The sequence below is a fragment of the Bubalus bubalis genome, chromosome 4 (genome assembly GCF_019923935.1).
Source record: "Bubalus bubalis isolate 160015118507 breed Murrah chromosome 4, NDDB_SH_1, whole genome shotgun sequence".
NCBI lineage: Eukaryota > Metazoa > Chordata > Mammalia > Artiodactyla > Bovidae > Bubalus > Bubalus bubalis.
In genome coordinates, this window is record NC_059160.1 from 133652617 (window position 1) to 133675522 (window position 22906).

General features: G+C 40.7%; 1 protein-coding gene and 1 long non-coding RNA gene across 7 annotated transcripts in view; one reads left to right on the forward strand and one right to left on the reverse strand.

Annotated features, from left to right (window-relative positions):
- BICC1 (BicC family RNA binding protein 1) overlaps positions 1 to 22906 on the forward strand; it is a 349763-nt gene that overhangs the window by 299442 nt on the left and 27415 nt on the right. For 4 of the 5 annotated variants that reach the window (XM_044942093.2, XM_006050730.4, XM_044942094.2 and 1 more), the window contains 8 exons: positions 496 to 682; positions 2479 to 2640; positions 3240 to 3436; positions 3575 to 3707; positions 4510 to 4666; positions 17533 to 17692; positions 20932 to 20971; positions 21276 to 21430. In XM_044942093.2, coding sequence (XP_044798028.2) covers positions 496 to 682; positions 2479 to 2640; positions 3240 to 3436; positions 3575 to 3707; positions 4510 to 4666; positions 17533 to 17692; positions 20932 to 20971; positions 21276 to 21430 — 1191 coding nt within the window. The remainder of the gene's footprint in view (positions 1 to 495; positions 683 to 2478; positions 2641 to 3239; positions 3437 to 3574; positions 3708 to 4509; positions 4667 to 17532; positions 17693 to 20931; positions 20972 to 21275; positions 21431 to 22906) is intronic. The other variant, XM_044942092.2, reaches the window with a different exon arrangement.
- The window catches only part of LOC102399193, a 524597-nt gene continuing 514803 nt past the window's right edge, over positions 13113 to 22906 (reverse strand). The window contains exon 4 of one of the 2 annotated variants that reach the window (XR_006640996.1): positions 13113 to 13214. This is a non-coding gene — a long non-coding RNA (uncharacterized LOC102399193). The remainder of the gene's footprint in view (positions 13215 to 22906) is intronic. The other variant, XR_006550763.2, reaches the window with a different exon arrangement.

A 22906-nucleotide genomic window follows, 5' to 3' on the forward strand; every position in this document is an offset into this window, starting at 1 on the left:
GTGAATGTCCGATGTAAATGACCAGTACCGTGCAGTCTATCTGTGGTGACAAATTTGATTTTTTAAAGCTGAGATAAATGGGGGGAGCCTTAATGTAGAGACAAGAGGATGTAAGCGAGAATGGGTTGTAGGACAGCCGGGCCTAGGCTCCTCTAGCACCCCCTGCATCTGCCCTGTGACTTTGGGTCTTCGCTGAACACGAATAATAATTTCACCCCGTAAGGTTCTGCAGGAATTAGAGTATTTGTGCAGCTTCCATCACAGCGTCTGGGATGGAGGACACACCGAGTAAGTGGTAATTAACCTTTTATGCTTTTACCGAAAGGAGTAAACTTAGGAAATAAGTGGTTAGAATTTGCAGTTGACTTTAAGGCAGCATTAATCCATACCCTGAGTGGAATTCTTATTATCATACTCATTTTCTCACCCCCTTCCGCAGTTCATTGTAGACTACTTGCGTGTCACTTTTTTCTTTCTCATTATGTGTTTTCATAGTCTGTGATTGTGAAAAGTGTTGAGCGAAATGCCTTAAATATGTATGAAGCAAGGAAATGTCTCCTCGGACTTGAAAGCAGTGGGGTTTCCATAGCAACCAGCCCGTCCCCAGCGTCGTGCCCCGCCGGCCTGGCATGTCCCAGCCTGGATATCTTAGCTTCTGCAGGCCTTGGACTCACTGGACTAGGTATAAAATTTATTATTACAGCCCTTCTCCGTCACCAGGGGATTGCTTATCCGGTTCCCTTTCTTTCTACTGTCTGGGGCTACATTTTAGAGGCTCTTTTTTCCTTCTTTACGTCCTGTGATCAGGTGAAAAGCAACACAACTCGGATCAATCTATTTTGATTTTTTTTTTTTTTTTGGTTAGACTCTCTGGATTTCTTTTTATTTCTGCATAAATAATCAAGGTCTTGCTGTTTTATTTTCGGTGGCTGTGTTCGTTCTTCTAAATTAAGAATGCCATGGAGAGTGAAGTGAGCAGGCTGACTATAATTTATGTGTTTGTTCTTTCCTGCATTTGCAATATTGCCATCGGTCCCTAGAGATAAAGATTATCCAGTTTGCTTTACAAAAAGTAATTGCAAATCTGTATGTGGGGTGGGCAGAGGGGGAGGTGAAGGCAAGCGGAACTGCACTCCCAGTGGTGCCTTTTGCCTCGTCCAGACACAAAGGAAACCTAGCCTGCAGCCACTGTGGGAAGTGAATGGACCTGCATTTGTATCTGAGGTAAAGAAGAGAAAGGTGAAAGAAAACATCACCTTGGTGCTTTAGTTTTTTAAGAAAGCAGGGTGAGCCATTTAATAGTCATGGTGTGATACGAACTGTCTCATTTACAGATTCCCGTTTTGTTGGATAAAGTTCATTGCTATATTACAGTTATTCTAGGTTCACTTCTTTTTTGTACATTTTAAGTAGCTTGTGTATAAAAAGTTAATGCACTAACCCTCACAAATCATTCTGCCTTAGTGTTGATTTGAAACAAAAAAGACTCTTGTGCGTGCATGCTCAGTCACTCCCATCATGTCCAACTCTTTGCGACCCCAGGGACTGTAGCCTACCAGGCTCCACCATCCATGGGATTATCCCAGCAAGAGTACTGAAGTGGGTTGCCATTTCCTCTTCCAAGGGTTCTTCCGACCCAGGGATCGAACCCACATCTTCTGCGTCTCCTGAATTGGCAGGTGGATTCTTTACCCATGAGCTACCTGGGAAGCCCTAGCAAAAATCTCTCAGCAGTCTTTAAATTTTTTAGTAGCTATTCTAGCTTTTTAAAGATGTAATGTGGTTATAATATGATGAAGTAGCCCAGACACCATTAGAAGTAAAGACAAATTTTCCCCCTTGGCCTGTAATCTCCTAAAGCTGTCCCTTCCACTGGAGATGCTGAACAGAGTTGTAAGAATACAGCACTGCTTGTAAGTCAGGAAATGCCAGTCAGGCACTTTGGCAGGAACTGAGATCTTCTTTCAAACGTGGTATGAAAGCTTTTTCAGGGAGGCCAGCCTCTCTGCAGATGAACCAAAGGAAGCTGTCCTGTTGCAGGAAAACATTTCCCAATTCACTGCTAATTGTAAGTGGTTTAGAAAGAGTTTTTTTTTTTTTTTTTTTAAAGCAGATGACACGTGAGTTACGCAGAGAAATTAAAATTGGGTTTCCACTTGAGCACAATTTCATTCATACTGGCTCATTGAAATGATGGCGACGCAGCTGGTGGTGCTCCAGGCCCTGGGGTCTATCCTGGTCTGAGCTCCCCTGTCCTTCCGTTTCTGGATCTGTTTGTGGACAAACAGGGTCCAGTGTTGGAGCTGTGTATCATGTGGTATTTCATGTGAATATTTGAAAGAAGGTTATCTGTCACTCATACCTTATGACTGGAAAACATCAGATTCTATGAACGTGCGTTCCTAACGGCAATATCGATGCTGTCTGTATATTACAATCTTGAATTTATGTGTATTGACTTTACATTCATCTTTTCAGGTCTTTTGGGACCCACCACCTTATCTCTCAACACTTCGACAACCCCAAACTCACTCTTAAATGCTCTGAATAGCTCAGTCAGTCCTTTGCAAAGTCCGAGTTCTGGCACCCCCAGCCCCACGTTGTGGGCACCTCCACTTGGTAATACGTCGAGTGCCACAGGTCAGTAGTATTTAAGTACAATCGAAGGCGTGTATTCTTAGGTATTATTGGTTTTTAAGTAAAATTTACTAGTGGTTCCATTTCCTCAGGGAACAATTATGGCTCAGAGCATACTGCAGCCAAAAAATTCTCCAAAGTGTCAGTCAGTTAAAATGAAGCATAATTAAACAGTGAGTTTTTCATAAAAGTAATATGTAATCTTCAGATGTGACAAGCAGATCAGGAAAAAGAGCATGATGCACGTAGAGCAATGGCAGAAACGCCTGCGGGTCACTGACCTGGTAATTAGGAAATGCAGATTCTAGTCTGACAAATTTGCTTAGTAGTCAAATGCACTTGCAAAGTCTAGCTATTATCTCCTTGTCTGTACAATGAAGAGCTTAGATTAAATACTCTCTAAAATGTTGTTCCATTCTAATACTCGTATGTTTTTATATTAATGTGTTAAACCTATTAACGGAGGTATCAAAATTGAATTTTCTTCAGCATTGACAGCAACAAAAGTGACTTTTTTGTTGTTACTTGAAATAACAAAACAATGCTTCTTGATTCTGAGTTGCTTCGTGTCTAATACCTGTCTTCCTGAAATGCTGTTGTAGGTTTTTCTGCTATACCACACCTTATGATTCCATCCACTGCCCAAGCCACGTTAACCAATATTTTGTTGTCTGGAGTACCCACTTATGGGCACACAGCTCCATCTCCCCCTCCTGGCTTGACGCCTGTTGATGTCCATATCAACACTATGCAGACAGAAAGCAAAAAAATCTCCGCTGCTTTAAATGGACACACACAGGTAATGCCCTTCAGCAAGAAGCTTGTGACTTACGCTGTTCGTAAAGGATAAGCCACTGGTAACATATTTAAACTTTTACCTGAAATGAATTGTAGGATTGTGACCATATCTCTGTGCTATTTTCTACCGTTATTTCAGTCTCCAAGTTTAAAATATGGTGCAATATCCACTTCATCGCTTGGAGAAAAAGTGCTGAGTGCGAATCACGGTGATCCATCCCGGCAGACGGCTGGATCTGAGCAGACATCTCCCAAATCAAACCCCACGGAAGGTATCTTTCCTTCTGAACTTCAGCCTGCTCTGTTGATTGGATAAAGGGATCGTAAAAGTCTATGCAGTGATTTTTGAGTTGGTTTTGCTGACTAGTTATGACTCACCCTGCCTCAGGGATGCAGAAGGACAGCATCTTGAACAAGGTTCCAAAGAACATGGTGAAAGAGCGCTTCCCATTCCATCAGGACTCCTAAATTAAAGTGAATGTAATTGTGCAGCAGGAAAGCATTAATTTGCTGTGTAATTTTTTTCCAAGTAGAGTATTTCTTTTTTTTTTTTTTATCTTTTTTTTGCCCCAAAGTAACCGTTAATTTGTGTTCCTGCTTTTATTTTTTTTTAAATTTTAATTGGAGGCTAATTACTTTATAATATTGTGGTGGTTTTTGCCATATATTTCTATCAATCTTTAAAAAATATGAGGGTCTACTTTTCAGATTTCATCTTTCAGTTTTAAGATAGCCTTAATTTAAGGTATCATCTCTGTAGCTGAAAGCTGTTAATGCTGTGTCTCCATAGAGTCAGAATCTGATTAATTTCTATTGCAGGTGATTGTTGATAATAAGGTGATATTTTGATTTTTTTTTCTTTTTTTGATGTGGACCATTTTTAAGTCTTTATTGTATTCGTTTACAATACTGCTCTGTTTTATATTTTGGTCTTTTGGCTGTGAGGCATGTGAGATCTTAGTTTTCTGACCAGGGACTGAACCCTTACCCCCTGTATTGGAAGGCAAAGTCTTAACCACTGGACTCCCGGGGAAGTCCCCTGGATTTTTACTTTTTTTTTCTTCTCCTCTACAGGTTGTAATGATGCTTTTGTTGAAGTAGGCATGCCTCGAAGTCCTTCGCATTCTGGAAATGCTGGTGACTTGAAACAGATGATGGGTCCCTCCAAAGTTTCCTGTGCCAAGAGGCAGACAGTAGAACTATTGCAAGGCACGAAAAACTCACACTTACAGTATGTATCTTGATTTTGAAGCCCTTGATCCTTTGAAAGAAAGCACGTAACAGGTTGGATATATGTTAAACTGACTAGTTAGTGCTCTTTGGTTTAAGTGCATTTAATATTTGTGGGGTTTTTTTAATTTCTTTTTATAATTACCTTCTCTTTTTACTTTGAAAAATTTTATTAAGAAATAGTATCTGGTAACCTTCACCTTTATTATAAAACAAAATTCAACTAAGTAAATTTAAAGATCAAATTGATTTTATTCAACAGTTCATGAATCTTAGTGTTTTATCTGATTTGAAAAGGATCTGGATATCTAGTGACTATCCATCATTTAATTTAGCAAAACTTTACGATTTTAGGTTACAAATAATATTTTAGAGAAACTATTTTTAAAATTTACTGAAAAACTTTTATCTTATTTACATTTGCAGTAATCCCCTTTTATCTTTAGGGGATATGTTTCAAGACTTGCAGTGGATGCTTGAAACCATGGATAGTCCTGAATTCCACATATTCTCTGTTTTTTCTATACATACATAACTATGATAAAATTTAATTTATAAATTAGGTACAGTTAGAGATTAACAAAAGCTGATGAACACTTGCAACAATGAGATATGTGAATGTGGTCTCTCTCATTTTATCTCTCTCTAAACATCTAATTGTACTATACTCACGCGTCTTCTTGTGATGATGTGAGATGATGGAATGCCTGTGATGAAGTGAAGTGAGGCGAGTGATGTAGGCGTTGTGATGTAATGTTAGGCTGTTACTGACTTTCTGATGATACGTCAGGAGAAGAATCATGACCCTGGATCGTGGAGCCATGACACTGTTTATGGTTGGGGAATCCCAGGATGGAGTAGAGTGAGGTGGCAAGAAATTTCATCACACTATTCAGAACAGCAAACAATGTAAAACTTATGACTTATTTTTTGAAATTTTTCTTCTAATATTTTCAGGCTGAGGTTGATGGTAGGTAACTAAAACCATGGAAATTGAAACCACAGATTAAGGGGGACTACTGGATTCAATTTACTTGATTTATATAAGCACTTACTCTTTTAAAGCCACTTCAATAGAGCTTTTTTACAAATTAATTTTGGCAGTACTATCTGTAGGTGGAAAATTCAGAACATCTCTAACACATACACTGTTGTTTAGTTGATAAGTCGTGTCTAACTCTTCTGTTATTCTTTTATAGCCCACTGGGCTCCTCTGTCCGTGGGATTTCCCAGGCCGGAATACTGGAGTGGGTTGCCATTTCTTTCTCCAGGGGATCTTCCCAACTCAGAGATCAGACCCACATCTCCTGCACTGGTAGGCAGATTCTTTACCACCGAGACGCCTGGGAAGCCCCCAGCACATACATAGACACACATGAATCGACAGAGACCTTTTGGGTTCCACTTTTAAATTACTGCTGTGAATCAAGTACAATAATACAAAATTTCACTAGTCATAAAAAATATTGGATTTAAGTTGTTTTCTGGTAGGTGAAATAAGTCTGCTCAAAAGGGTGAAGTTTTTTACTGCATTGGTGGGGAAGACACTTAACATTTTTTTTGCCCACCTATGTTTCAAATGATCTTTCCCTTTTGTTCATCTTTTGATGGGAATTAACTCCCAGAAGTATTCTGGGGGTTATCAATTTTATGTTTTTTTTCAAACTTGAAACTTTTTATTTTATATTGGGGTATAGCCGATTAATGGGCTTCCTAGGTGGTGCTAGTGGCAAAGAACCCACCTGCCAGTGGAGGTAGACACAAGAGATGCAGGTTTGATCCTGGGTCGGGAAGATCTCCCTTCGAAGGAGGGCACGGCAACTCACTCCAGTATTCTTGCCTGGAGGATCCCGTGGACAGAGGTGGGCTACAGGCAATGGGGTCACAAAGGGTCAGACGTGACTGAAGTGACTACGTGTGCATGCACAGCCGATTGACAGTGTGGTGGTGCTTTCAGGCCAACAGTGAAGGGATTCAGCCACATATATACACGTATCCCACTCCAGTACTCTTGCCTGGAAAATCCCATGGACGGAGGAGCCTGGTGGGCTGCAATCCATGGGGTCTCTAAGAGTTGTACACGACTGAGTGACTTCACTTTCACTTTTCACTTTCATGCACTGGAGAAGGAAATGGCAACCACTCCAGTGTTCTTGCCTGGAGAATCCCAGGGACGGGGGAGCCTGGTGGGCTGCCGTCTATGGGGTTGCACAGAGTCAGACACAACTGAAAGTGACTTAGCATATACACGTATTCATTCTCCCCCAAGCCCTCTCCCATCCAGGCCGGTGCAGAACAGTACGAGTTCCATGTGCTGAACAGTAGGTCCTTGTTGGTTATCCGTTTTGAATGTGGCAGTGTGTACATGTCAGTCCCAAACTCCCTAACTATCCCTTCCCCTAGCAACCATAGGTTCATTTTAGTTCATTTGTATCTTTTTTTTTTTTTTTAGATTCCACATGTAAGGGATGTCACACGATATTTCTCCTTGTCTGTCTGCTTTACTCAGTATGACACCCTCTAGGTCCATCCATGTTGCCGCCCACTCAGAAAATGGGCAAAAGACCTGCAGAGACATTTCTCCAAAGAGGACATACAGATGGCCAACAGGCACATGAAAAGATGCTCAGCATAGCTAGTTATTAGAAAAATGCAAATCAAAACTAGAGTGAGAAGTCACCTCACAGGTCAGAATGGCTATCATCAAAAAATCCACAAACAACAAATGCTGGAGAGGGTGTGGAGAGAAGGGACCCCTCCTACACTGTAGGAGGGAATGCAAACTGGTACAGCCACTGTGGAGAACAGCATGGAGGTTCCTTAAAAAACCAAAAATAGAGTACCATGTTACCCTGCAATCCCACTCCTGGGCATGTGTCCAGAGAAAAAAAAAAGATCTGAAAGGATACGTGTACCCCAGAGTTCATTGCAGCACTGTTTACAAGTCAAGATATGGAAGCAAACTAAATGCCCATAGACAGATAAAGAAGATGTAATACACATATACAATATGCATATACAATATTACTCAGCATTAAAAAGAATGAAATGATCCCACAAGTTTTTAATGCAACATTTGCATCTCAGAGGTACAGGGAAAGAATAAAATTTCCTCCAAGGACTTTGGCTTCCTAAGGCCAGAATTTCTACAATACTTTTGAGATAAATAGTGGAGGTTTTAGGACTGATAAAAGAAATAGATGTTATAGTGAGTAAGTTCCTAGTTTTGCAAAGGTTTCTAAATTAAGGAAAAAGAGTTGTTCTTAATTTTTCCCCAAATTGGATTGCAGCCTAAGTGACATTATAGTTTGAGCTACCCATCCAACTACATTATGCTTAATTTGCTTTAAAAAAAAATGTATCAGGGAGAAGATTTCTAACTAAGATGGAAATCAAAAGATTTCTGTGTTCTGGATTTAGAGCTGTTTGCCTTTGAATATTTTAGTGCATCCTTTCACAAAGGCTTTAGAGTATTTTTCTTTCCCTCTGGGTGCATAGGTAGTTTCATTTTGCTTAAGAGAAGAGGTGTTAAAAAAAACTCCCCATCAGCTTTTGAATATCAGCTTCCAATTTTTGACCAACTTCTGATTACAGGTCACCTTCAGTTCAGTCACTCAGTTGTGTCCGACTCTTTGTGACCCCAAGAACCACAGCACGCCAGGCCTCCCTGTCCATCACCAACTATCGGAGTCCACCCAAACCCATGTCCATTGAGTCGGTGATGCCATCCAACCATCTCATCCTCTGTTGTCCCCTTCTCCTCCTGCCCTCAATCTTTTCCAGCATCAGGGTCTTTTCAAATGAGTCAGCTCTTTGCATCAGGTGACCAAAATATTGGAGTTTCAGCTTCAACATCAGTCCCTCCAATGAACACCCAGGACTTGGATCTCATGCAGTCCAAGGGACTCTCAAGAGTCTTCTCCAACACCACGGTTCAAAAGCATCAATTCTTCAGCACTCAGCTTTCTTTACAGTCCAACTCTCACATCGATACATGACCACTGGAAAAACCATAGCCTTGACTAGACAGATGTTTCTGCTTTCTAATATGTTGTCTAGGTGGGTCATAACATTTCTTCCAAGGGGTAAGCGTCTTTTTATGTCATGGCTGCAATCACCATCTGCAGTGATTTTGGAGCCCAGAAAAATAAAGTAAGCCACTGTTTCCCCATCTATTTGCCATGAAGTGATGGGACCAGATGCCATGATCTTTGTTTTCTGAATGTTGAGCTTTAAGCCAACTTTTTCACTCTCCTCTTTCACTTTCATCAAGAGGCTCTTTAGTTCTTCTTCACTTTCTGCCATCAGGGTGGTGTCATCTGCATATCTGAGGTGATGGATATTTCTCCTGGAAATCTTGATTCCAGTTTGTGCTTCTTCCAGTCCAGCGTTTCTCATGATATACTCTGCATATAAGTTAAATAAGCAGGGTGACAATATACAGCTTTGACGTATTCTTTTCCTATTTGGAACCAGTCTTTTGTTCCATATCCAGTTCTAACTGTTGCTTCCTGACCTGCATATAGGTTTCTCAAGAGTCAGGTCAGGTGGTCTGATATTCCCATCTCTTTCAGAATTTTCCACAGTTTATTGTCATCCACACAGTCAAAGGCTTTGGCATAGTCAATAAAGCAGATGTTTTTCTGGAACTCTCTTGGGTTTTTGATGATCCAGCGGATGTTGGGAATTTGATCTCTGGTTCCTCTGCCTTGTCTAAAACCAGCTTGAACATCTGGAAGTTCACGGTTCATGTACTACTGAAGCCTGGCTTAGAGAATTTGAGCATTACTTTACTAGTGTGTGAGATGAGTGCAATTGTGGGGTAGTTTGAGCATTCTTTGGCATTGCCTTTCTTTGGGATTGGAATGAAAACTGACCTTTTCCAGTCCTGTGGCCACTGCTGAGTTTTTCAAATTTGCTGGCATATTGAGTGCAGCACTTTCACAGCATCATCTTTCAGGATTTGAAAGAACTCAACTGGAATTCCATCACCTCCACTAGCTTTGTTCATAGTGATGCTTCCTAAGGCCCCCTTGACTTCACATTCCAGGATGTCTGGCTCTAGGTGAGTGATCACACACCATCATGATTATCTTTTTTGTACAGTTCGTCTGTGTGTCTTCTTAATATCTTCTGCTTCTGTTAGGTCCCTACCATTTCTGTCCTTTATTGAGCCCATCTTTGCATGAAATGTTCCCTTGGCATCTCTTATTTTCTTGAAGAGATCTCTAGTCTTCCCCATTCTATTGTTTTCCTCTATTTCTTTGCATTGATCACTGAGGAAGGCTTTCTTATCTCTCTTTGCTATTCTTTGTAACTTTGCATTCAAATGTGTATATCTTTCCTTTCTCCTCTGCTTTTCGCTTCCCTCCTTTTCACAGCTATTTGTAAGGCCTCCCCAGACAGCCATTTTGCTTTTTTGCATTTCTTTTCCATGGGGATGGTCTTGATCCCTGTCTCCTGTACAGTGTCACAAACCTCCATCCATATTTCTTCAGGCACTCTGTCTATCAGATCTAGTCCCTTGAATCTATTTCTCACTTCCACTGTATAATCATAAGGGATTTGATTTAGGTCATGCCTGAATGGTCTAGTGGTTTTCTCCACTGTCTTCAATTTCAGTCTGAATTTGGCAATAAGCAGCTCATGATCTGAGCCACAGTCAGCTGCCGGTCTTGTTTTTGCTGACTGTATAGAGCTTCTCCATCTTTGGCTGCAAAGAATATAATCAGTCTGATTTCAGCGTCGACCATCTGGTGATGTCCATGTGTAGAGTCTTCTCTTGCTTAAAAAAAACTTTTAACTCTCGTCAGTTTTCAGTATAGACAAACAGTAAATATTTCTGGCAGCGTTGAACAACCCCTTGGACTTAAAAGCTATTCCAAACGAGAGTGCAAAAATTATTTTATTTTCCTTTTTTTATTGGGTACTACACACAGAGATCCAGGAGTGCTGGCTCTGGTAAGAATTCTCACCCTTAACTGACTTCTGCCAGTTTTTTGAGAATCTCATCTGTAGGCTCCAAGGAGGGTTTAAAATAGAAGGTTAGCTCCAGTGTCTGTCAGAACTTGGCACAGTTTTTCATTCATTTCTATTTAATTTCCCTTAGCTATTCAAGGGAAGAATGTAGCAGTTTACAAGAAAATCCCTCAGAATCTCATCCTTTTTTGGGAAAGGCCCATACAGAGACCCTCCTGTGAGGATGTCTACTGATGCTGAAAACTCGGCCTCTGTGCACCAGGGCTGAATTGAATCTCAGAGTGATGCTGGGGTGAAGTAGAAAAGAATAGCTTTATTACTTTGCCAGGCAAAAGAGGACTCTTCAGGCTTGTGCTCTGGAAAACTGTCCCAACATGGGAGGGTTTAGTGAGGAGTTTTACAGTAATAGTTCTAGGGCAGGTTGCTGATAAGGATCAGGGTGTGTGCAGGTCTCCATTCCTTTAACGTGCCTCAGGTGGTCTCCTAACCTGAGGAGCTTCCTAACCTAACCAGCTTCTCTGGTTCTCAAAGCTATCAAACCATGAGCTTCCCTCTGGAATGAGGACTGCTTCATCAAGTAGTTTGTCTTCCATTTGTTGAGGGTTTTAGTTCCCTGCTGCTACTGCTGCTGCTAAGTTGCTTCAGTCGTGTCCGACTCTGTGCGACCCCATAGATGGTAGCCCACGAGGCTCCCCTGTCCCTGGGATTCTCCAGGCAAGAACACTGGAGTGGGTTGCCATTGCCTTCTCCAATGCAGGAAAGTGAAAAGTGAAAGTGAAGTCGCTGAGTCTTGTCTGACTCTTAGCGACCCCATGGACTGCCGCCCACCAGGCTCCTCCATCCATGGGATTTTCCAGGCAAGAGTACTGGAGTGGGGTGCCATTGCCTTCTCTGTTTAGTTCCCTAGAAGAACTCAAAGATGTCCTTAAGTGTGTCTGATTGAGGTGGAGCCAGGACCCTGCCCCAAGGCCGCACGATTGTTTCTTGGCTGCGCCTGCCTCTGTATCCCCTTCCTTCCCTGATTAGCAACTGTTCAAATCTGCCCTTTGGAACTCAGGGAAGATCATACAGGCCAGATCCTGTTCCCTACATATAATAAACCGGGGATACAGAAAGGCTTCCCGACTAGAAGCCCCATGACCACTAAAATGGTGGACTTTTGTTGCAGTCTCTTCAGAGTGGAAAGACAGTTCAGACAGGATTACTTGAATGAGTACTCAAAGACTATAGGGGGTTCCTGGTGGTCCAGTGGTTAGAACTCTGCACTCTCACTGGTGAGGGCCTGGGTTCCATCCCTTGTTGGGGAACTAAAATCCCACAAGCAGCATGACATGGCCAAAAAAAAAAGTATAGAGGAGAGCAGTAGCAGATACCGGTCATATTATCTCTTGTTTTAGGTACCTCGTGCGTCTTTAATTTTTCATTAGCCTTTTTGCAATGAATCTTTCAGTGAAGCTATTTTGGAATTTTGAAGCCTTTTGGAGCATTCTGCATGTCAATTAAAATAGGTATCCTTCCCCCCTCTTTTTTTTTTTTTTTTTTTTTTTGGTGGGAGTGGGGCAGGAAAGCTCTTGCTTTTAAGTGCAGTTCTTAAATGATCTTATATAATTGGAACATTCCTCATAATGGCCATTCTAATTATAGGTTGTCTTTAGTAACACTTTGACATTTTTATAGATAGTTACAGCTTCCAGGGCCATGGTTCTTAGATGTAAAATCAGCAAGTGTACCAGGAGGTAGAGTGCTTAACTCTTTGGATATTAAGGATCCCGTTTGTTTCAGCTAAGCCTTTTTGGGTTTGGGGGAGCCACATTAATATGTGCGGTGGGCCTAGGGGTTGTGTGGTATTTTACAGCGAGCCTTGTTGCATGGACATCTTCTTGAGGCTGGTGGATGAACTGGTGTCAAGCTAACCTATACAGCTTATGTGACCAGCTTATTTGAACTCGGGAGTCCTTGAGTTAGGTGGAGAGTACTTCATCAGCTTTTAAAGGCTTCACCCTTGCCCACTAATTTTTGCAAATTTTTGGCCACAGAGATTCCTAATAGCAGTAGCTTGTACAAAACAAGATGAACAAACACGTACAACTTAAATCGGCAGTAACCAAAAGATTCTTCTGCGTCCCAGCCATTTAAAGGCCCTGTGTGCACCCCAACAATTCCTGCCATGGGACCCTGGCCTGGGGAAAGACCTGAACCAGCAGACCTCAACAAATGGGGACTGAGGACTAGGGGCTCCACATATATAGTTCCCACATGGATCTTGGGACAGAATCAAGGCCTGGGGGTTTCCACCAATTAATTGACTGTCATGGTCTGAAGTAAAGGGTAGGGGCTTGAGCTCCAGGCAGAGCCATCTGCCAGATTCAGCTGACCTTCCCTGTACTGGGAAGCCCATTAGATTGGGAGCTCAGTGCAAAGAGAGCAGAGCTCAGAACTGAAAGGAACTTACCTACAGACCTCAGAAACAGAGAGAGACAGAGAACTGAAAAGGGTTTGCAGGTACCACACCCATGTCTCATGCCCAAAGTTACTGGAAGTCTCCTTCAGTCTTATTACTGCCATCAAATCTGTTAAAAAAAAAAGAAAAAGAAAACTAAAATTAAACTCAGTTTAAAGATCAGATTTGCTTTATTCAACGATTCATGAATCAGCAGCATCCCATCTAGTAAATAGAAAGAAGCTCCAAAATGCTGTAGAAAACGTTTTTAAAGCAGCCAAAAGGAGGGACAAGGAAGTCTTCCACAAAAGAAAGGATTATTTTAGGCAAGGTCACCTTTCTGCGAAGTCAAGTGGACCTTAGGAAGCATCGCTACGAACAAAGCTAGTGGAGGTGATGGAATTCCAACTGAGCTATTTCAAATCCTAAAAGGTGATGCTGTGAAAGTGCTGCACTCAGTATGCCAGCAAATTGGAAAACTCAGCAGTGGCCACAGGACTGAAAAAGGTCAGTTTTCATTCCAATCCCAAAGAAAGGCAATGCCAAAGAATGTTCGAACTATTGCACAATTGCAGTCTTCTACTAGCAAAGTAATGTTCATAATTCTCCAAGCCAGGCTTCAACAGCACTTGAACCATGTACTTCCAGAGGTTCAAGCTGTATTTAGAAAAGGCAGAGGAACCAGAGATCAAATTGCCAACATCCACTGAATCATGGAAAAAGCAAGAGAGTTCCAGAAAAACATGTATTTCTGCTTTATTGACTATGCCAAAGCCTTTGACCGTGTGGTGGTGGTTTAGTCATTGTGTCTGACTCTTGCGACCCCATGGACTGTAGCCTGTCAGACTCCATGGGAGTCCTGTCCATGGGATTGTGTAGATCACAACAAACTGTGGAAAATTCTTCAAGAGATGGGTATATCATACCATCTGACCTGCCTCCTGAGAAATCTGTATGCAGGTCAAGAAGCAACAGAACTGGATATGAAACAACAGACTGGTTCCAAATTGGGAAAGGAGTATGTCAAGGCTGTATATTGTCACCTTGCTTATTTAACTTATATGCAGAGTACATCACGCGAAATGCCAGGCTGGATGAAGCACAAGCTGGAATCAGGATTGCTGGGAGAAATATCAATAACCTCAGATACGCAGATGATACCACCCTTATGGCAGAAAGTGAAGAGGAACTAAAGAGCCTCTTGATGAAAGTAAAAGAAAAGAGTGAAAACGCTGGCTTAAAACTCAACATTCAAAAAATAAGATCATGGCATCTGGTCCCATCACGTCATGGCAAATAGATGGGGAAACATTGGAAACAGTGAGAGACTTTATTTTTGGGAGCTCCAAAATCACTGCAGATGGTGACTGCAGCCATGAGATTAAAAGATGCTTGCTCCTTGGAAGAAAAGCTATGACCAACCTAGACAGCATATTAAAAGGAGAGACATTACTTTGCTGACAGGTCCATCTCGTCAAAGCTATGGTTTTTCCTGTAGTCATGTATGGATGTGAGAGTTGGACTGTAAACAAAGTTGAGGGCCGAAGAATTGATGCTTTTGAACTGTGGTGTTGGAGAAGACTCTTGAGAGTCCCTTGGACTGCAAGGAGATCCAACCAGTCCATCCTAAAGGAAATGAGTCCTGAATATTCACTGGAAGGACTGATGCAGAAGCTGAAATTCCAGTACTTTGGCCACCTGATACGAAGAACTAACTCATTGGAAAAGACCCGGATGCTGGGAAAGATTGAAGGCAGAAGGAGAAGGGGATGACAGAGGATCCCCCTGTCATCGCTGACATGGTGGACATGAATTTGAACAAGCTCCAGGAGTTGGTGATGGACAGGGAGGCCTGGCGTGCAGCAGTCCATGGGGTTGCAAAGAGTCAGACATGACTGAGTGACTGAACTGAACTGACCTTCCTTTGGGAGAAGGCAGGGGTCTGTCTGGCAGATTACCTCACAAGTGTTGGCCAGGAAATTCCAGATAAGACTGTTAACACTGTATCACCAGGAGAGGCTGAAACTGCAGTTAGGCTAGAAAGCTTTGGTTTGTTGATGTTGGATTTAGCACAAGTGACTCCATTTTGGGCCTGTTGTCTCTGTAAATCTTCTTTGTTTTCCTGCCCTTCTTTCAGCTGGTTGGGTTTATATGTGGAGCCTTTAAACCACCTCTTTTGCTCTGAAACTTGAACATTCTCTCTGCTCTTCGGTAATCAGCCCGGCGATTTTAACTCTGAATTTTGCTGTAAGAAATTTTCTCAGTGTGGATTCTCCTTCATTTGGCTTTGAATTTCCAACTTAATCTATGGCTCCCTGTTCCAAGTTAGTTAATTGTTCACTTTGATAATAAATACATGGTAGTATCATGAATTTACTTATTAAACAAAACTGTGAATATAATACCTGTGTTATATTAAATATAAATATAAATATGGGCTTCCCTGATAGTTGGTAAAGAATCCGGCTGCAATGCAGGAGACCCTAGTTTGATTCCTGGGTCGGGAAGATCCATTGGAGAAGGAATAGGCTACCCACTCCAGTATTGTTGAGCTTCCCTTGTGACTCAGCTGGTAAAGAATCCCCCTGCAATGCGGGAGACCTGGGTTCAATCCCTGGGTTGGGAAGATCCCCTGGAGAAGGGAAAGGCTACCCACTCCAGTATTCTGGCCTGGAGAATATACAGTCCATGGGGTCGCAAAGAGTTGGACTTGACTGAACGACTTTTCACTTCTTTCACTTATATTAAATATAGTTCTCCCTTGCCATAGCACTGTTAAGGATAACACATGTGTTATCTTTACTTTCTTTTTCCATTTATTTTTTTCAAATAGGCAGTCTCTTCATGTTTTAAAAATGCAGAACAGTGGAATGCTTCCACATTGAAAAGTTTTGCTCCCATCCATTTCATCCACCCAATTTCCTCTACTGTCTTTTATATCCTTACAGAATAGAGTGTCTCTAGGCAAATATAACACATGTATTTTTTAATTAAATTTTTTTATTGAAGCATGGTTGATTTAGAATGTGTTAAATAATAATTCTATTCTTACTTCCTCCATTCCTCAGCAAAATCAGTTTTGCTTTCATGAAAAGAAAAATCTGTTCTACTTTTATAAAGTCTTTGATTAATTATCATTGCTCCCATTTTGTCCAAATCTGCTTTATCTGTATTTTTCTTGACATGGTACTAATATGCCAAATTAACATTATTTGTTATAGGGGGCTTCCCTGGTGGCTCGGATGGTAAAGCATCTGCCCGTAATGTGGGAGACCGGGGTTTGATCCCTGGGTTGGGAAGATCCCCTGAAGAAGGAAATGGCAACCCACTCCAGTATTCTTGCCTGGAAAATCCCATAGACAGAGGACCCTGGTAGGCTACAGTCCAAGGGATTGCAAAGAGTTGGACATAACTGAGTGACTTCACTTTCTTTCTTTCTTTCTTAGAGGAATAATGTTAGGTTAGAGAAATAATTCTGGCTTTAAAACCAGCAGTGATGTGCACTGCATACTTCCTTGCCTTCGCTTACGCTGTTCCCTCTTGAGTTACTGCTGTTCAATGGTGAACCTGCAGATGCCCTTTCAATTCCAGGTCACAAGCCCGTGTGAGGCCTATGTGAACTTTTGTCAAACAAACAAAGCTCTTTGCTCTTCCTGTTGTGTTCTAATAGCCTTTACTAAATTCCTCTGAATTCCCCTGGTACAACTAAATAGTGAATGATACAAAAAAGAATGTGTGAACAGATTAGCTCTTTGACTAATACTGTTTGTTATTTCTGTTTTACTTGAGCTTAACCTTCAGTTGGAGTTAAGCTTGAGGTGCATGTCTAGGGCACTATAAATTCTTATAATTCAGATAACTCTCCCTCGTTTTAAGAAGCACTTTCATGAGGTGTTCTTTCCCTGCACCCTGAACAGATACTAAACAACATTTATTTATCTGCTGCCTTTATCACAGCAGATTTGTAGCAACATCATGTGTATTGCACACAGATGGAATGGGTTATCTGCATGCTTTCAGACTGACTCAGTTTGTTCAGATTAGGTAAATATCGGTCAGAGGTCTCTCCTTGATGTCTATAAATTAGAAATCCTGTCTGTATTCCTATTTCATATGCACCATATACAGAATGTCATGTATACATATTTACTTTGCGTGAATATATATCTTGAAATAGTTTCAACACCATGTTGAGAGTCAGCAAATCTGTGTTCGTATCCCGTCTCTACCATTTACCAGAGGCGGGACCTTGGATAAGGTGCTTCCCCCATGTGAAAAATGGGGACAGTAATACTGCCTACCTCATAGCAGTGCTGTGAGGGTTGCATGAGCTAATACCTGTAAACGGTGGGCATGGTAAGCCTAAATAGTAAACGTGGCCCCTGGCAAAGGTGTGTACATGTGCGTGTAACAGTGGCATGTGCAATTCCAGACTCTTTCTTTCACAGCAGCACTGACAGGCTGCTCTCAGATCCTGAACTGAGTGCTGCAGAAAGCCCACTGGCTGACAAGAAGGCTCCGGGGAGCGAGCGCGCTGCCGAGAGGGCCGCCCAACAGAACAATGAAAGGGCCCGCCTTGCCCCACGGCCGTCATACGTCAACATGCAGGTAATGAGTAAAAAAAAAAAAATGCGAGAGTCATCCAAGTATAAGCTGTCTAGACTGAGGGAAATGGGGAATTCAGTGAGCCTTTAGCAGTAGAGCAGAAATTCCGTTTTCCTTCTGCATGCTCAGTTCAGTTCAGTTTAGTTGCTCAGTTGTGTCCGACTCTTTGCCACCCCATGGACTACAGTGTATGCCATGCCTCCCTGTCCATGGTCAACTCCCGGAGTTGACTCAAACTCATGTCCATTGAGTTGATGATGCCTACTCAAAATTAAGTTTAAATATATATGCAGTAGTTAGGAATTCGGAAAAGGCAATGGCACCCCACTCCAGTACTCTTGCCTGGAAAATCCCATGGATGGAGGAGCCTGGTAGGCTGCAGTCCATGGGGTCGCTAAGAGTCAGACAGGACTGAGCGACTTCACTTTCACTTTTCATTTTCATGCACTGGAGAAGGAAATGGCAACCCACTCCAGTGGTCTTGCCTGGAGAATCCCAGGGACGGGGGAGCCTGGTGGGCTGCTGTCTATGGGGTCGCACAGAGTCGGACACGACTGAAGCGACTTAGCAGCAGCAGCAGCAGCAGTTAGGAGTTGCTTTTGCTATAAACATTAAAAATGAAATGCAGGATTTAGTTTAAGTGAGGAGAATTCTTTAAAATATTAAAAGTGATCTAACATGGTCTATGTCACTGTGTCTTATGCAAATGACATTTTTCTTCTGTTACTTAAATAATTTAGATAAATATGCGAGCTATTTCTGAGCATTTACTACCTCATGACATAGTCTTAGATAAATAGATATAATATCCTTCTATCTGTGAAATGGGGAAGATGAATTTGTTTGGTGCTCCTTAGACAGTTATAAAAATATAATAATGTGAGGCTTTAGTTTTTTGAAAGGAGATACTAAATGTTATTGATGATTATGTTGGTTCACAGATTTTTATGATTACTTTAAACAATTTCCTCAGGGATTTTCTCTGTATCCATTTTCAAACTATTGGTCCAATTACCAAAAAAAAAAAAAAAAAAAAATAGACTATTGATCATGGAATTCAGAAATCTGATTTTTTTATTGATCACAATATGAAAGATAAGGATTCTGTGCTCTTAGAGATGTCTGTAAACATTTGGCTTCAGTGTCTGAATTAATGAGTAGACTTACCTACTTCATAGTAAGATATATCATCTCCATCTCCCCACCTCCAAAAGAGAAAAAAAAACTTCACAAAGTCTTAGAAATAAAGTTGTCACAAATATGTCAAAGAAATTAATTCATGAAACTAAATTGTACTTCTGTAATTCCAGTGAAAACTACCGCACAGTCCTGCTTGTCTGCTTATCCTAATCCTTTGCATTTGAACCTTTTCATGTTTTTAGATGAATGTTTTTACAAGAGCCATGGCCTTTACAAGGTGCAAAGTTAAAAACAAACATTTATTACATTTTCTCTGGTGGATATATTTTCAGTTATTATACATTAAAGTTTTCTCACTTAAAAAGTATCAGATTCCTTTATGGTCCCTTTGTGAGTTTCACTCATCTTGTGAGTCTTGTCTTTTTCATTGAGTTTATACCTGTAGTGAGCCATTTCATGTTCCTTTCTTTTAAGATGGATGAGAGTATTCCTGGCGATAGAGTTTCAATTTAAATAGATGTTATTTATGCCATTAGTGAAGAGCTGACTTTTAAAATCACTAAGAAATCAATGGTAAGAGTTACTGAGCTTTGATAGGGAGTGAGATTGAAGACTTCTGTGATTTCTGGAGCTAACGATGACCTTTGTCTCCTGAGATGACCTTTGTCTCCTAACCGTTCTTGGACTTCTGAATCTCCAGCTCTCTTTTCACATTTATCTCACTTTCTAATGTATTTTGTGGTTATTTCTCGCTCTCCTCCCTGCTAAGCCTCCATATGATTTGAGGCTATAGATTATTTTTGATTCATTGTTTTATTCTTCCACAAAGTGTAGCACAGTATCTATAACTGGAAGGCAATCAATAAATATTTATTGAACAAGTAACTTTAGAATCTCCTCACATCTTGCCTTAGTCATTAAAAGTTGATTTTAACTCCCAGAGCCATTTTAGACCTAGGATTTCAAACATCAAACTGTGTTATCTAACAGTCTGACCCTCCCAGTTTACTGCCATGTTCCTTCTGGTTGGTCAGAGTCAGCCAGTCTACTTACATTATTTTGACCCAAGCATTTGTAGTAGTTTTTGCTTTTAGAAGTATCCTGTTTCAGACCATAAATTATATGGACACCCTGCATATGATGGTATAGTCCTCCTGGGAGGAAGGGCCAAAGGGCTCTTGTCAGTGGGTTCTTGACCTATCTTTGAGACATTTTTTTTCCTAACTTACTGAAGTATAGTTGATTTACGATATTGTGTTAGTTTCAGTTGTATAGCAAAGTAGATAAACATATATATGTATATATCTCTGTTCTTAGTTTTTTATTTATAAGAGACATTTAAAAATCAAGCCTAAGTTCCTGAAACACGAGAGTTGAGAACCCTGAATCAGCATTTGAGATGTAGCTATATCTGGACTTCACCTCGGTCTGTATATAGACCCATCTGTGTCTAGTCACATACTCAGTGTGGATGAGAAGAATAAGTGGTGCCATCCTAGTCCTGTGCAATACAAGATAAATAAGTTTCATTTTTTAACTTAGGTTTATATTTTTATTTAGGTTTAATTTTAATGTTCTACTTGTGTCATTATTAAAGCTAGACATTTGTCATTTATGTCATTTTAAAAGCATAGATGATGCCAATTAAGTTACATAATTTCATAGGTTGTTGTGACATCATACCATTTTACCCAAATGAAGAGGGGATTTTGAGAAACAAGGGAGGCCAATAATAGATAACCTGAAAGTATTTTGAGAATGCATTGTTTTGAAATTTAGCATAACTCTTAATAAGTTAGCATAGATTGATCCTGGTATATTAAATATCCATAATAAAGAGGAATTTTTTTCCCTTTGAAGGAAGATTTCTGACTCTTGTCACTGTCATGACTTAAAGTCAGAAGTAGTGTATTATTATAATGAATTGGTTTTGAAAACATGTTTAAGTTTATCAGACTTGCATGGATTACTGTCACATTATGGTGCAGAGCTTAGCGTTTGTCTCAGGCAGGTTCATGGGCTGTAGTCGTGTAATCTTTTTGTGGAGTATTGGTGTGACATTTGGATAAACTGACAATAAAGATATTTTCTGTCTTTTTTAGGCATTTGACTATGAACAGAAGAAGCTATTAGCAACCAAAGGTATATGATACATTATGATCTATACTTTGATTTTTTTCAGTAGACACGTAAAAACTTTTTCAGTACTGATATTGAACTGAGAAACTGGACTTTCATAAAAGGAAACTGAGAATGTTTCAGTTCAAGTTGCATAAACTTTGTTGAGGTTGAATAGATTAGCATTAGATCAATTAAGAAATAATGTATCATTTTAAAATTTACTGTTAACTTGTATAAAATGTTTTATGAAGACATTTTAAGGTATTTTGTGTTAAGAAATGCATTAAAAATAGCAAGCATTTGTTTTATGTTCTCTTTTCCAAAGCTATGTTAAAGAAACCAGTGGTGACGGAGGTCAGAACACCCACAAACACGTGGAGTGGCCTGGGGTTTTCTAAATCCATGCCCGCTGAAACCATCAAGGAGCTGAGAAGGGCCAACCATGTGTCATATAAGCCCACAATGACGACCACCTTTGAGGTTTGTAGAGACATGCCCTACTTACTCTTCCCCTTGATTCTCTCAGCAAAAGAGAACCATCTTCTCTCCTCTCCCGTTCTCTATTTACATAAGGACAATTTCTTAATGGTGATTTGCTTTAATTTCTAATATTGTAAACGTATTGCTATGAAATAGATACAATCTGATATATTATGATCTTTTGCATGTTTTCTTTCAAAGTTGTTGATCAGCTATGAAGGAAATTCGGATAAATATGTTTTTGTTAGGGGAGAATGTCGGAGAGCAGGGCTGAGATTAAGCAAAGGGCATATGTAATATGCCATATAAAAATGTATAAGGAATCCCTTCATTCCAGGGTATCGCTCACAAGCCCACCAGAGGGGGAAAAGGCAATTATTCAACAAAAACAAGTTTGCAGATCTGAGTTAAAAATTCAGTGTGTTCAGATGTGCCAGGAACACAGCAGGAAGTATCACAAACAAGAGCTCCAAAACATGATGCTTCCCAGATGTTCGCTGCAGGGCTTAGGGGTGAGACGGGGAAGCTGGCATCCTCACCACAGGGAGAGGGACCCAGAGCTCCTTGCTTCTTGGCTGGGCTGTACGTGACTCAGTCAGCAAGGCCTTTTCAGTTGCAGACTGTCAGATTTTGGCTCTAAGTCTTTTGCAAGTGCAGGTGGAGTTAGAATGTGTGTGCATGCACACACTCACACACACAACTGCAGAGACTGCACAAACCTAAAAGATGGATGAAAATTATCAATCCAAGAATCACAATGTTCAGTCAGACCACTGGAGGCTCAAAAACAAATACTGGTTAAGCATTTCATAATTGTTAGTCTAATCACTAGCATTTGCAGATTGACCTTCATTTCTCCACCCATTTTCTTTGTAATAAATTAGAATGTTGATGAAAGGCAAATACAAACATGCGATTTTTCCCCCCTTTGTCTCTTTGAGAAAGTGAAAAAGAAAGTATTATTGAAATACTAAAAAGCACAGTCTCCTGCAAATTTCATTGTCAGACTTACAGTAGCAACTTGGCAGGGTATATTTAAAGTCTGAAGTTACTGTTGGCAGCTAGAATGCAGGAATCATTGTGAACAATTTGAGGCCCTAGGAGGTATACACCCCTCTTTCTGCCATTATAGCTCTGAGAGAAAGTCAACATCTCGTTTCATTGGCAGAGACCTTAAAAACTGCTGTGCTCATTCTTAGGCTTCCACTGATAGACCTGCAGTCGTCTGTTGAGCTCACCCCCACCTTGAGCGGAATGGAGCTTTAGGTGGTTGATTATGTTTCTGTCATTTCAGAGATGAAATAGTTCAGTTTAGAAATGCTAATTCAGTTCTGTTCTCAGAGACCAATAGGATGACAGGTTGAAATGACGATCGTTCTAATAAAGTAGTTGTCAAATGCAGGGGCTGTGGGAACCTGACAGCCACCACCGACACACGTACAGCTCTGATGAGTGACTTCACGCCTCAGAGCCCGT